Source organism: Limanda limanda, chromosome 2, assembly GCF_963576545.1.
Source record: "Limanda limanda chromosome 2, fLimLim1.1, whole genome shotgun sequence".
Classification (NCBI taxonomy): Eukaryota; Metazoa; Chordata; class Actinopteri; order Pleuronectiformes; family Pleuronectidae; genus Limanda; species Limanda limanda.
The window spans coordinates 12,674,979-12,689,193 of NC_083637.1; the positions used below are offsets into that span (position 1 = coordinate 12,674,979).

A 14,215-nucleotide genomic window follows, 5' to 3' on the forward strand; every position below is an offset into this window, starting at 1 on the left:
TCTATTAGAAATTCCCATCTACGCGCCTCATACATATTGATTTCTGACACCAAGCAGCGATGAAAGGCCCGGGGGAATAATATATTTAGCAGGGTTTGCAGTGAGGAGGTCACAGAGTGCATAAAGATTAGCTGCACAGACCCTGACAGGACGGTGTGTGAGCCCAAATTGTAGACAGAAAGGCACGCACTGATGCACGGCTCACAGACACACACCTTAGCATGCACACGCACACACACACACACACACACACACACACACACACACACACACACACACACACACACACACACACACAGATATATGCAAACACACACACACATAGATATATGCAAACACACACCGTATATATATATATTCACACATTCCAAGTGGAAAGCTTTTGTGCATTTCCACGGTGTCGGAGCAGGGCAAACTGGGGCTGCTATACTTTTTTTGAAAGTTGTTGCCACTCACTTCATGAAAAAAAATAACAACAAGAAAAGCACATGCTGAAAGTCAAAGCTCCACCGCTGGAAATATCCGGATTTCTTTCTCTCTCCGAATGCAACCTTTTGTCTATTTGTGAGCAAGAATCCAATGTTAATTAATTCAGCCAATATTCAACCCGGTGTTGAGAGTGATCTTATGCGTCCCATGAACACGGGCCTCCAGTGGAGCCTGTTTACTGCTCTGTCTGCTGAGCTGCATGCAGAGAGGTGAGACCAGGGCAGAGCCTCCAAACACAAGTGGACACACAAACAGATTTAATGTCTCCAGCACAACACACCTGCAATACTACCCGTTTTCAAAATAGTAATGTTTGGCTAGGTTTAAAAAGAAACAGCACCACAAGGTTCTGCAGTTGCATCTGGGGACTTAAAAATGTACATTTGTTTTTTTTTTCTTTAGTTTTTTGTTGATTATACAATATATATAAACACACACACACATATATATATAGTATATATGTGTTATGTGTATTTTATATATGTAGTTATTAGATTACTTATGTAAAGTGTGTCTGAGCATTGTTGAAAGTACTATATACAATCCAATCCAAGGCCATTATTGTCATAGCCCCAAAATTTGTGTTCCAGTGGAACAGAGAGCAAAAGGCAAATTAACACATAAATAAACAGAAAAACACAAACAATAAGAAGAAAAAAATGTGGATTATATTACACATCGTTACATTGCACATGATGATATTACACAGCTGGATATCATTCGACTTGGTTAAGATATCTAATGGCCTTCTTGCTTTGTTGTCCAAGCACTTTGTAAACAATGTTTTTAAAAAGTGATATGTATAGTTATCGTTTTTTTTTATTAGAAGTAGTATTATTATTATTATTTAAGAGTTGAGAGTCTGGAAGTTGACCGATTATGAATAAAATGTATTATTATTATTGTTGACGATAAATAAGAGCAAGTCCATGATGAGATCTCAAAACCTGTCTACGTTGCTAAAAGAAAAAAGGTCCAACAAAGCAACAAGCATGTGGTCAAACAATCACACAGGTTGAAACAAGACAACAACTTTGTGATATCAGCGAGATCTCAACTTTACTTGGAACCGATAGTGAGCTGAGCGAACCCGGGACGACGCCAACGATCCATCTGGGAGTTTGTTTTCACTCTGCAGCTCGTCTGACTGCACATCCGTGTCGCCTCATTTGGACCTATCTTTGGCGACCTACTATTTCTGCTCTACACAAGCAGCGTTTAGCATTTGCTTTGGTGAGAACAGTTTTTGATCACAGACGATAGAAATGGCTCGAGCTGCAAAAGGAAGATGTTTGTGTTACATGTGCAAACGGATCTTGAACAGCTCAACAATCAGTAGCTTTTAGGATTTCCGCTCGTTGCTGCTGAGCGACAGCGGCGTTATCACTTCGGCCATGACGCGCAGAACATTACTTCATCGTCAAATTCATATCCAAGGCCACAGAAAGAAGTTTAATCTATTTTCTAAAAAGTTCCTGTCTCTGTGTACACCCGTCATGTGCCTGACTCGGTCTGTTGCTTCCTCCCTTGGGCATTTCGCAGTCCTGGCTGGAGACCTGCACGGCTGGAGAGGACGAGCGTGGTGGGGGGGGGTGACCGGAGGGATTCTGTGATGAGCTTGTCCAGGTGAAAGGGTAATTGCTTCAAAGAGGGTAAGACCACCGAGAGCGAGGCTGCGACCAGCGAGAGGGAGGGCTCGACTCCTCCACGAGAGCACTCAACACCGCCTCCCCATCCATCCATCCTCCTCACCCCTCCCTGCTCTCACCTAGCTCCTGCCTGCGTGCTCAATGCCATTGCCATTACCGCCTCTTCTTTTTTTTTTCCGCTCTCTCCAGTCCCGCTCTCCCCTCCTCCTTCCTCCCCTCCTTCAAAGCGCCACTCGGCAGCCTCTTCAGAAATTACAATTGCTCAGGGTTTAGGCAATTTGACCAAATGCAGGGCTCGGCATGTAAGGATTGGGAAAGGAAGGAGGGGGCGGCTAGGACTGCAGGGTGAGCCTGGGGGGGGACTGGAATGAAATTACCAATTCAATGGCTGGAGCACCGCACGACGGTGGCAAACCGTGGACATGAAATGAGGATTATCCGATTTTAGGAGGGGGCGAAAAGTACCGCAAAGAGTCTCAAGTCCACGAGAGCCGACGCCCCCAAGTTCCCTTTGATAACTGTCTTAACCAAAAATTTAGACTTTTGCCAAAAGAGCTCATTGTTTCAGTGAGATTTGTAAGAGTAATGTTCCTAAAGCTTCTTATTCAACTTGCAATAGTATTGTCGGCGAGTAGTTATGGGGAAGTAAGTAGGCAGAGAGAGAAAACCTCTTTCCTGGCTGATGACATTTGCCCATTTCTGGAAGAAATACAAAACAAAGACAGAGCTGATCTCTGAGCGGAATCTCCACGATTCAAAAACGATGGAAAACAGCTGAAGTTAAGATGAGAAAAATGTCTGAAATCTAAGATAAATGCAGATTTTCCAGGGTTAGAAACACAAGATCCAATTTCACACCAAGGGAGGTAATAGACAGCGGCACCATGGGTCATGAATGCATTGTGGGAGCCTGGAAGTATTCAGCTCTGCCTGCTCTAAGGACAATTCCTGATTTCTCACTTTATCTGAATGATGAGCTTCAGGATGACAGACCATTTCAAAGTTTGCTATCTCGGTTGTATGAGAATAGAAAGGGAAAATGCAGGACTCCCATATGTGCCACACCATGACACATTTCTTCTAATCAAAGATCACCGATATTAACTGTTCTCGTCTAAGATTTAATGTGTTTACACTGATAACTGGAATAATATCGCTTCTATTCATTTGCTGCAGACCCTGGAGTTGCCTTAAAGTGCCGAACCGAACCCACAGATACATTCCCTGTCACTTGTCATCACCCGTCAAGCCAGCGTGTGACAGCCTGATGAGGCCAGCCGTCACACCTTGATGACAAGCCTCACAGTTGGGCTGACGGGAAAAACAAGCATAAGCTAATCCTAATGCAAAACCCTATGAATTTGATGAATCACAATCATTCCGTGCGCCGTGATGAATGGCGATGACGCTAACTACAACCATTCATCAAGCCATCATCAGTTATCCTAAGGTGGCTTAATGTTTCATCCACTCAGACCTCAGAGAGAGCGAGCAGCCATCGCTCATCGCCGCCGACCGGGAGCGCTCCTCACACATTTCAATCTTGTCTTGTCATCTCCCCTCTCAGGTGCAGACACCCTCCTTCCAAATCATCATTTTTATCAGCGCCAGTAAACCTCGGACCCTGGACGGCAGCGAAGATGCAGATTTTTATGGGCTGGAGAGAAATTTAAATCAGCGAGCCTGCTCTGTTAGTTTGTGTGTATGTGTGTGTATTTTTTTTTTTTTTTGCAGGAGCAGTGATTGGGCCCGGGCGAGACGGGGCTGAAAGGGGTAGCTGCAATGACAGCCGGTCTTTCAGCGTGTTGGTTACAGTAAATTAGCATTCGAGCCACACTGCGCGTTTAGCACTTTGCGATTGGGTTCAGCAGAGGCCTCGCCCAGACTGTCCCTGGGGGAAACTTTGGCAGCAGTACAGCGGCGCGATGGGCGGGACCAGGCTGTCAAAATTAGATAATAAAGCACCGCGGCGCTGGCGGATAAATGCGTGTGAGAGGGCATCCATCTTGCGAGCGTGTTGCCGAAGAGGATGCTGCTAAATGACAGCCAGGGCTTTTGTATGTGTGTGCATGTGTGTGTGTGTATACTTGCATGAGACGACTGTGGGGAACCGAAGGGAATCCATCCTATTTTTATTTTTTTTTGCAGCTCAGCTTAGTTGTATATAAAATCACACATAAGAAATTCTAATCAGTGTCTTTGTATAGGAAGAAAAAAAGACAAGAATGAGGGAAGGAAGTATTTTAAAAGGGAAATATTAGAGGTTGAAGAAAAAGAGAGACAGGGGAAGAGCGACAGAGAGAGAGAGGGAGAGAGAGACAGAGATGGAGAGATGGAGAGATGGAGGAAGGAAATCAAATGTTGGCTCGGCCCTTAACCTTTCCCTGATAATGTGTGGCCTGCTGAACCAGCAAAGTCCCTGATGTTTCATCAATACTCCTTATTAATGTGCGGCTGCCATATTTTTGACATATACAATATGGCTGAGTAATGCGATCCATAATATTCATATTCTATATCCCACTCTTTTTAATATGTACATGCATTTACATGTTCAGCCGTTGAGGCCGAGTCAGGATAAGTCTGGTGATGTTTTAAGTTCTTATTTCTAAACCTAGCTTATTCCTCTGCACCAGAGAACTCCACGATGTGCTTTGACACTATTCAGTTTATTCATAGACAGTCAGGTTTATTCATCTAAAACTCTTCTAAAGGCACATCCTGTTCCAGAACTAAATTGCTTTAGGAGCCTCTGAAATTAGTTGAAGTTTATTCGTGCGGAATCTAAAAACTGGTTGATGTACGGCAAAAGCTGAGTTACGCCAAGATGTGTACAGCTTTTTTAAAATTGGGTCCAAGTATTTCACAAGATGCAGAAACCAACAACTCTATGTCCCTCTGTAGTAATAGCAAAGGTAATCTTACTATGACAAATTTACTACTGAAATTTCAACTGAGGGTGCAAACTCTGTCTACCCTCTTATAACCAGGACAGCTTAAAGGTCCGCTGTCAAGCTTGTGACCACTAGTAGTGCTGTGGAGCAATGTTTTAATGAGCGGGTCCTTGTTTAGTTTGATATTAAACACAAAGCAGGACATGGATGCACGTGCTCCAGCAGCTCATACAACATGCAGTCCATCTTCACACAATCCCCTTGGTCGACAGGTGGTGATGATAATGAGAAATGGAGAAACGCACTGATAAAGGCAAAGAGGAAGAAAAACATGTTAAACGAGGACACAAATCAATGTCGAAGATTGTTCTGTGTTTTCCAAGAAAACGAGATTTGGGACTAACTGATCAAATTATAAGAAAATTATACCAAGCATTGAATATCAATATTCAAATCCACTGGGAAACCAAATTAGCAGCTGAAAACAGCCACCATCAGGTGCACTATTTACTCCTGTTACAGTGGATTTGCTTTTTGAATGATTTATTCAATTTTACCCCTTCAGTAGGAACAGTGGACCGGCCGGTAATAGCAGAAAGTACTGAGAGACGGAATAATGTGTTATTCGTTTTGGCCTGAAACTAATCAAAACCAAATATTCTTTGGGTTTATTACAAAAATACAAGATACTTTATTCTTTAAATAGGTATTGATTGACTTTAAACTTATGGCCTCAAGATCTTTTAAAAATCTCCCTTCTTAATTTGAAAAGTTTTCCTTTCACAGTCCTTTTTTTCCCAATGAAAGTAGATTTGTGCGAATTGGTCCAAAACTGAGGTAGTGCTCACACTCCTCTTTATGTTTCTCTTTATAAAAACAACCTGTCTTTATAATGCTCCACGTGTATCTGGCCCAGAGTAACACTTTACAAATAGAGATATCTTTCATTTAATCATCTGTCGTTCATTCTCCTTGATGTACTTTGTGCTCGCGTTGTGAGCGGCGCTGCAGCGTCTTGATTAATGGCTTTTTCAGAGAGGTGGTGCTAATGGCTCTTTAATTGCTCTGACTTCCTATCCAAGCTTCCAGAACTTCTGCTCCTGCTTCTCGCACCGGAGGAAATAGGCACTTTATGCGGTTCGATGCAGAAATAGCTCCTCTCTGTCATGCAGGTATTGCTGTAACGTTGGAGTGTTAATAACGTGTAAAAGGCGTCGGCGCAGACAAAGTACTGAAACCTTTCTCCAAGGTGCTTGTGCTCATCCTGGAAAAGAAATGCTTTTAAATGAAGATTCTTTTTCTAAAATTCACTGGTGAAGCATGTCTGTATGGTTTTGTCAAAGGAAGTTTCATAGACTGTCCAAAACCAACCAGACACATGCACGTATGACCACATGCACACACAGATACAGTGCTCTGGTTTTGTGATGAGCCCGGCCTCTGGCCAGCAGGAGTCCTGTATCTCTAGTCCTACGTTCAGAGGGGAATACGCAGCAGGCCCTCTGTTGTGTTTTTCTCCGCAAAGTTTATCTTATCTGGGGGGTTCATAAAGTAGCTGCCACGGAGCAGAAAGCAGGGAGAAGCATGGCAGCGCCCGGTGGTCATCTATCACCAGCGCACAGGCTCGAAAAACCACCACCTCCATGGAGTAAATCCAACAAAAATATCAACTATTACCAACATTAGCTGATATAAAAAAATAAGCTAGAAGCTGCAATTTGCATCATGCAACTCCATCCTAACAGGTGAGACTTATGAGAGAAGCAATCAAAGGGCTGACAATGATAATCAGACAAAAATGAAAATGGGGATGATTTGCCTCATGTAGCTGAAAATCCACAGCCAGATTCACCCTCCTCTTCTCATATCGACTGTCATGCAGAGATATTGGAAATCACTTTCAGAGGCTTGGGGTAACAAGTGTACACAGCTGCTGGAAACCAACAGTGAGTGATCAGACATGTGAAAGGGTTTTATCATAATCTGATCAGACGTAAGGAATGAAAGTTCAAAATTTGTATCAATAACGTCTTGTTCGTCCATTTCCAACTATTTCTCATATGTCCAATGCGGAAATTTTAATCATGTTATTCATTTTACCCTGAACCAGTATTTCATCCCACTGTTACACTCAATTGACAAAACATTGAAATGTGCATGATTGTACATCAGAATGAAAAAGTATATTATACTTGTTTGCATAATTTCAATACATCTTAATGTGCAGTTATGGGTGAACAGTATATGTCTGTTTGTGCTGAATGAGACACAAGGGTCCTCTCAGGTTCTTGGTGGTCCCAAAATGTCTGGTCAGACAACAATGCTACAGAACAATCCACCGGCTGTGGCTGGAGGCATTCTGCAAATTCAAGGAACGTCAGTGCTGATGTAAACGTGATTTAATCCAGCGGATCAGTTACATCAGATCTGTTATGACGTGTGCATATATGATGCTGTGGTCTTTTACATCAAATCAACATTCAATGAGGGAGGATACAAATATATTAAACAAGTAAAGATACATAACTGCAGGCGCCTCATCACAATTTTACAACTACAGTATGCTAGCACTTTGTTACAGTGTATCGGCTCTTCACTACCAGCAGCCAATAGGAAAACCTCACACATTTTTTGTTTGATTAATATCTATACGTCCTCAGTCACTTATAGTCACGTTATATAGAATGCACCGTCAAACTTTTCAACAAGGGTGATCACGAGGTATTAAAGCAGTACACCCAGTTGCACTCAAGGATCTTTAATAATAGCCATTACATTTTAATGACACAAAGCGTCTGGCTGAGATCACAGAGCCGTGCACGTCCTCCCTCCACAGCGTCTGACTAGCGTGTCTCCAGTTTAATGAGCATTGGCATGAAAATGCAGCAGATAAGATTAAGTTTTCATGTAAAACTGTGAACTACGGCTTCAGGTTTTCAGAAAATTCAAATTCGAACAAAGGAGAACCTGTTTGGATGCATTCAAATGCCTCCTGATTGGTTTACTGCTGAACTAATGTTGCTCTGTACATTCACGTTACTTCTGCTGTGGCACAATTCAGAAGTTTACAGTTTTTCTTGTCAACACACAGACACTGGTGTCTCCACAAACTCTCTTGACATCCTTGCCCGTGTCTTCTACGTATATGCCACAGCTTTTATATTTGTTTTAACGTCTGTTGTGCACTATCAACCCCTCCACTCGGTGGAGGTGAATCTAGCTGGGGATCACCTGCTGGATTCACACATAGACTTCTCCTGGATTTCTACAGACTTTATATTGGAGGTCAGGCGGAGGAATTCTGCAGAGACTGAGTGAGCGTCTCCCTCGGACATTTGCGTTCACACATGCACCTCCTCCGCAGAAAATACGGAGGAGGTGCAGAGTTCAGTGTGTGTCAGAAAACCGCTATAGATATAATGAACTCCCAGTCACTGTTTTATGACCGAAGCTGTTTGGTTGGGAGTAAGTAGATCTAAATTCTTATGATGAATTAGTCCTGAACTACCCCATCCTCCAGTTGGCACGTCTGCAGTGATGGCCGGTCACTGCCCATCTTCTCCTGGCTTCTAGCTCAACTCCTCCTGTCTTTTCCAGAGCCAAGAAGAGGCTTTATCTGCTTCCTCCCCCAACCTGTGAGCAGCTGTCCTTCTCGCCCGTGCTGCTACTCTCAGAGCCGTGAGCACCCCCCCACACCGACTGTGCCAGGAAACCCCTGCAGCCAAACCCAACTGGACGCCAGGTCTGCCACCCTTTCTCCCTCCATTGTAGGACAAGGTTTTGATGGTGGTTGCTTTTCCTCTTTAATACCTATTCACATACATCTTTCCACCAGATCATCCGTCAAGTCAGGCCTTTGCATGCCCTGAGGAAAGTTTCCTCCATGGCCCTTCCTCATCTCCAAGTTACCAGCCGAAGGAGGCTCTACTTGGATGAGGGTTGTTTCTTTCCTCTCCCCGAGGAGCTGTATGGGTTGGGGCTGGTCTCACTCAGGTCTTATGGTTTTAAAGACAAGTCAAGTCAAGTCTTTCACCCTCACAGTATGTGTGACAGCGTTTGTTTGTGTTGTTCAGTGATCAGAGCAGCAAAGAGCTCCAGAGTTCAGGCCATGTGATTCTTTGCAAGTACCAATTTGTCCAAGTTTATTTAACCAAAGTTCTACAGTCATCAACTTTTACCCTTCCTTATCCTGAAGTTGGACCTTGGCTTGAATCCTTCATCTCCTCTACCTCAGTCTACTTTCCCCCAAGATTTTCAAGTCCTTGTCTCCCATTGATGTTCCTAAACTTCAGCATAGGGTTAGGGTAACACATGTGGTGCTATGTTGTTGTGGTAGTGTCACTATGAGGTAGTACAACTTGAAATGTTTTTGAACTATAATACTTGTATTCAAATTTCCTCATCACATTTAAGCCTTTTCATTCATTTCAGTGAATTAAGACGAGAAGTTCCAGCAATAAAAAAGGGTTGTGCAGTTAAAAAAAAAGTCCAATGTGGCTCAATTCTTGTAAATCACAATTATAATATAATAAACCTCTGTCTAATCTGTTGAAGTATTAAGACCAGTCAATGGTCAAGTGTCGTCTGACCCTATTTAATGTCAAATGGCCTACAGTCATATGGAAGCTGAAGAAATGATATCAGCTTTTACTACAAATTTAAACCTTTGTATTTTAAAAAATTTAACATTTCGTGAGCATAGAAAAACTACGGCTCCAATAAACACACTAGCAGCACAGCAGAGCAAGTAATTACATCACCATAAGTACCTGTATCCATAAAACTCACCACCACCCTCTTAGTTAAGTCTTTCTTTTTATTTCCAAACCATAATCTCTAGTGTCTAATTTTTCTCACAGCGTTCAGTCCTCATGTCCTGCAGACATCTTGTGAGGTGACGACCCCTGACTCACTGATTGTCATCCCTGCTTCTGTTGGAGCTGTGACTTTTAGCCTTTGAGCATCTTGGGGTTAGGAGAAATATAAATATATTAAATATAAATTGCTGTTAGATGTTTGAAAAATAATATATACGATCCTTGCAACGACTCAAGAGGCGAGCCACACCGTGCACTGTCTAGAAAGGCTCCGTACCAAGCCAAGTAATGTATTTAAATGGAAATAACAGTGCACTTTCAAACTATCACTTATCAAAGTGATAAATAAGGGATGTAAACAGTTGCATAAACAATAAATGAGAGAACCTGAGAGAGTTTTCAGCCTGGCTATTCCTCATCCTCAGTTTGGATAATGCCATGATGAGAAGATCCGGAGCTGTTCAGCTTCTAACTCGTAAAAAATATTCCCACATTGTGCAGCAACAACTTTATTGAAACAAGTGATTTAAAACACCATTATTGTCGGGTGGCAGAATACTTTGGTTCAACCGTATAAGGGACTAAACTGTAATATGTGTGAAGAAAGTGTTTCTTCATACCTTTAGAGATTTAGTGTACGGTGACCTCTTGACCTCTGTGTTGGCCTCATTTTAAAGCTGTTCTCTGTGTATCTGGTGCAACTTGTTTGGCTTCACGTATCGAAACCATCAACAACAAACTATTACCCTGTGTGCAACCCTGTAAAATACAGGCAGTGTACAATAAATCCACTATTTCTCCGTGGCCAAAATGCAGGTGGTCGTTCAATTCTCCATTTCCATCTTTTTGTGTGTGTGAGTGTGAGTGTGTGTGTGTGGAGCAGGGGAGGTTTGGGTGGGCATATCGTTAATAACGGAATAGTGATTCATCATTTAATTATGATTTGACAAATGCTCGCGCCTTCCCCGTTCTCGGCATCCTCCTCCCTTTCAATTCTCCGCTCTGCCAAACTGTCACGCACTCCCCCCGTGGGATTAATTCGAGCTGTCTGTCTTTGTGAGGCTGCCGGCGCTCTCGGGGCGGCGGGTGCACGACACTGTCAATGAACAGAGAGCCTGACACTTCCAGGGAGCCGCACACAGACGCACGCTCCCCGCTCCCCTTGTTATTGTTTTCACCTTAACCCTTTCCTTCCTGCCTCCATGCCTGAGCGTGTGTGTGTGTGTGTGTGTGTGTACACCTTCCTCCCCTCCCATCTCCCCTCCTCTGTCTTGTCTCCCCTTGCTTTCTTTGCCCCTGTCTCTCTCTCTCTCTCCCTCTCTATCCATTCTGTCTTCCTCCTCTTTTCCTGTCTACCGCTCCTCATCCTCCTTCCCTCCCTCCCTCCCTCTCTCCCTCCCTCAGCCCTCACACCGAGAGAGGGACAACAGCACCGGGGAGCAAATATCACACAAAGGAAAACCGTGGCTGTTGCTCCAGTGGAGAGGAGACGTGACCGTAATGAGGGAAAGTCCTGAGAATCAATTAAAATGTCGATCTACGTGCATGTAAAAGTTCAGGGAGACATTATGTGTAATTTAAGACTTTATATCCGTTGACATCATGTGCAGGACGGAAACTGTAAATTCGAAAGAGTCTCCCTGAACGACACCAAGCCTCCTGGTGGCAGGCGATGCTAATGGTGGTGGTGATGGGGGGGGGGGTCATTAAAACAAGGCATGTTTGAGTTGAACTGGTGCGCCCGTGTAGCCAAATCCAGCAGGCCTTAGCCCCAGCTGGAGAGATAAGGTTTAATACCAGGCACAGGGCCCGGCCTTATCTCCTCCACTGATAGAGAGAGCACGGAGGAGAGGGGAGGGGAAGGGAGGAGAGGGGAGGGCAGGCGAGGAGAGGAGAGGAAACAAGAGGGACAAAAACAAGTGTCTTGCAGGGACCCTGGCTGGCTGGCTGCGTGAGTGCGTCCTCCCGCCGTTGGCATAGAAACTAATCCACGTTCGCATTTAGCACCTGACTCGTTTTCTTCTTCTTCTTGCTTTTCTTTTTTTTTTTTTCGCCACTCTCTCCGCGGCTGTGGTGTAGTGGGAGTTGGGGGGAGGAGAGGGTATCCGTGAGCTTTCTCCCTCTCATAATGAGGCCTGTAGATGGGAGGAGAGGGAGGAGGGAGGGGGGGGCGGACTGGGAAGGAGGAGGGGGGGGTGAGACGACAGGCTGCCTGGCGGCCACCCTTGGCCTGGAGGATCCAGCTGCGTCTCTCTGTAGGACACGAACATGCTCGCACACCTACACCCCCCACGCCTGCTGTTCTACATCCTCCTGCTACACACCTGCAGGACAGTCGACAGTATTGGACACAGTATCGATTGACCGGGCTAAACACACATAAGCTCGCTGCTTCGGGGAATCACGAATTGGTTTTGCGCCAGAGTTTGATTTCCCCCAGTGGTTTGTTTACCCGGCCGTGTCTCCCATTGGTTTGTTCCAGCACACAGTGGGAACTGCTCAGCCAGCGGCTCCACACTTTACTCTCAACTTTACTTTTGCTTCTCGTGCACACAAAGGACCAAACGGGTCAGTGTGAAGAACCAGATCAAGGAAAAAAACAGTCAATAACTTGATATTTCCGTATAGTATAAGTTCACATTATAATCAACTAGATGTATGGAAGTCTAGATAGCTTTATGTAGCCACGGTCGAAAGGTGCTTTAGACACCAACCCCCCAAAAAATGTGCAGCAAATTTGGGTGACGACATTTACCAGAGTTTGCGTTTCACATATGAAGAACACAGGGAGATGTCCAGAGCATTCAGGTGAGGGGTGGTGCCTTGGTGGAGCATGAAGGAGGTGGGAATGAAAAAAATTCCGATGCGGAAAGCAGGTTTTTGTTTACAGCACATCAACACCGGCATCAGCCCTTCACGTCAAAAGCTCTCGAGTCTCGTCTTTCCAAAGTGACATCCTCATCAGCATCTTCCTCGTTTTTCATCCTGAGGTTTTTGTTTTCTTTCGGTTTCATGTCCACAGCATGTTAGAAACGTCATCAACACACCCATTGTCTGTGAATCTTGTTGTTTCCTGGAAACAAAACTGCTTTGTTTATGTTTGCAAGGAGGCTCCACGGCTGACAGTTCAATCACCAGCCAAAAAACTTCATGTTCATAGACTGTAAATAAAAAACATGTGTCACCAAGTTCATCATGTCGCACATGGAGCGCTCAGAGGTAAGAAATCAGAAATGTAAAAGAAAAAAGCTATTTGTGACCAACTGTGAATGGGAAACTAATTATATCATCTCATCTCTCACCGATGCATATTGCAACTGCACTCCACTTCTCCCAGTGAAAATGATCATCATGGTCAGAAGAAAAGGAGAGGTAAAGCAAAGGGAGAGAATACATTATTAAAAGTGCTGCAAAATAACAAGGTCCCCATTAAGGGACCAGATGAGCTAATGGGTTTGATACATTTGAAAACCAGAATGCTTGAATATAAAGAAAACCATTTGAACTCTGTATTTCATCCCCTTATTAAATCTGTGAACTGCTGGTTATTTGGGGTTTCAGGGGTTCACCCATAGTTGTAGGGTGGTGCAGCTTGAAAACTAGACTCTCAGATTAGGGTTACAAAATTCTGGGAATATTCAAAGTTGGAAACTTTCCATGGGAATTAACGGAAATTAACGTGAATATACGGGAATTAACGGGAATAAACTGGAAATTTTGTGGATAATTTATGCTAACTGTATTTACCTTGTCAAATACAGACATAAATATAAACATTTTGTTTTTTCATAGGCTAATTTGAGCACTGAGGAAACTTTGGGCACTTGACTATATGCTTCTGCGTCTTTGTGTCATTCTTAACATAGGTCTTTGCACAGTATTTGCTATCCATCTTTAAAATAGAGTTTTGAATGATGTTTTTATTGCTCAGCGTTTAATTTGCGTATTTATTTTTTTTCAAAATTCCCAAAATTCCCGAGCTTAACTTCCCATGGAAAGTTTCTGGAAAGTTTCCGGAAATTTACCGGAAAATGTCCGCCCCTTTGCAACCCTAGTTCAGATAGATTGATAGTTGGTCAGGTAAATATTTTCTCTCTGTAATCTGGATACATTCCTTCCTGTATGAAAATTGTGGCCAAATTCACAACCAGTCAAACTTACATCAACAAAAAAAGGGCGTGACATTAAAAGTCAGTCAGATTTCCGGCCTAAATTATTGTTTGCGTCGACTCCCGGTTGTGATCACGTTCTCAAAACACTTCCAAACCCACTGACTCATATTTCTGCCTCACGCCGTCCGAGAACGTCCAGTGGAAATCAATTAGTGTGATTGAACCGGCGTTGGACTGCCTCCCAACCCCGGCGC

At 43.7% G+C, this 14,215-nt stretch overlaps 1 protein-coding gene across 1 annotated transcript in view; it reads left to right on the forward strand.

Moving 5' to 3' along the window:
- The first annotated feature begins 3,540 nt into the window (after positions 1–3,540).
- cdkn2a/b (cyclin-dependent kinase inhibitor 2A/B (p15, inhibits CDK4)) overlaps positions 3,541–14,215 on the forward strand; it is a 31,528-nt gene continuing 20,853 nt past the window's right edge. Inside the window, exons 1-2 of the mRNA XM_061084483.1 lie at positions 3,541–3,588; positions 3,706–3,828. Coding sequence (XP_060940466.1) covers positions 3,541–3,588; positions 3,706–3,828 — 171 coding nt within the window. The remainder of the gene's footprint in view (positions 3,589–3,705; positions 3,829–14,215) is intronic.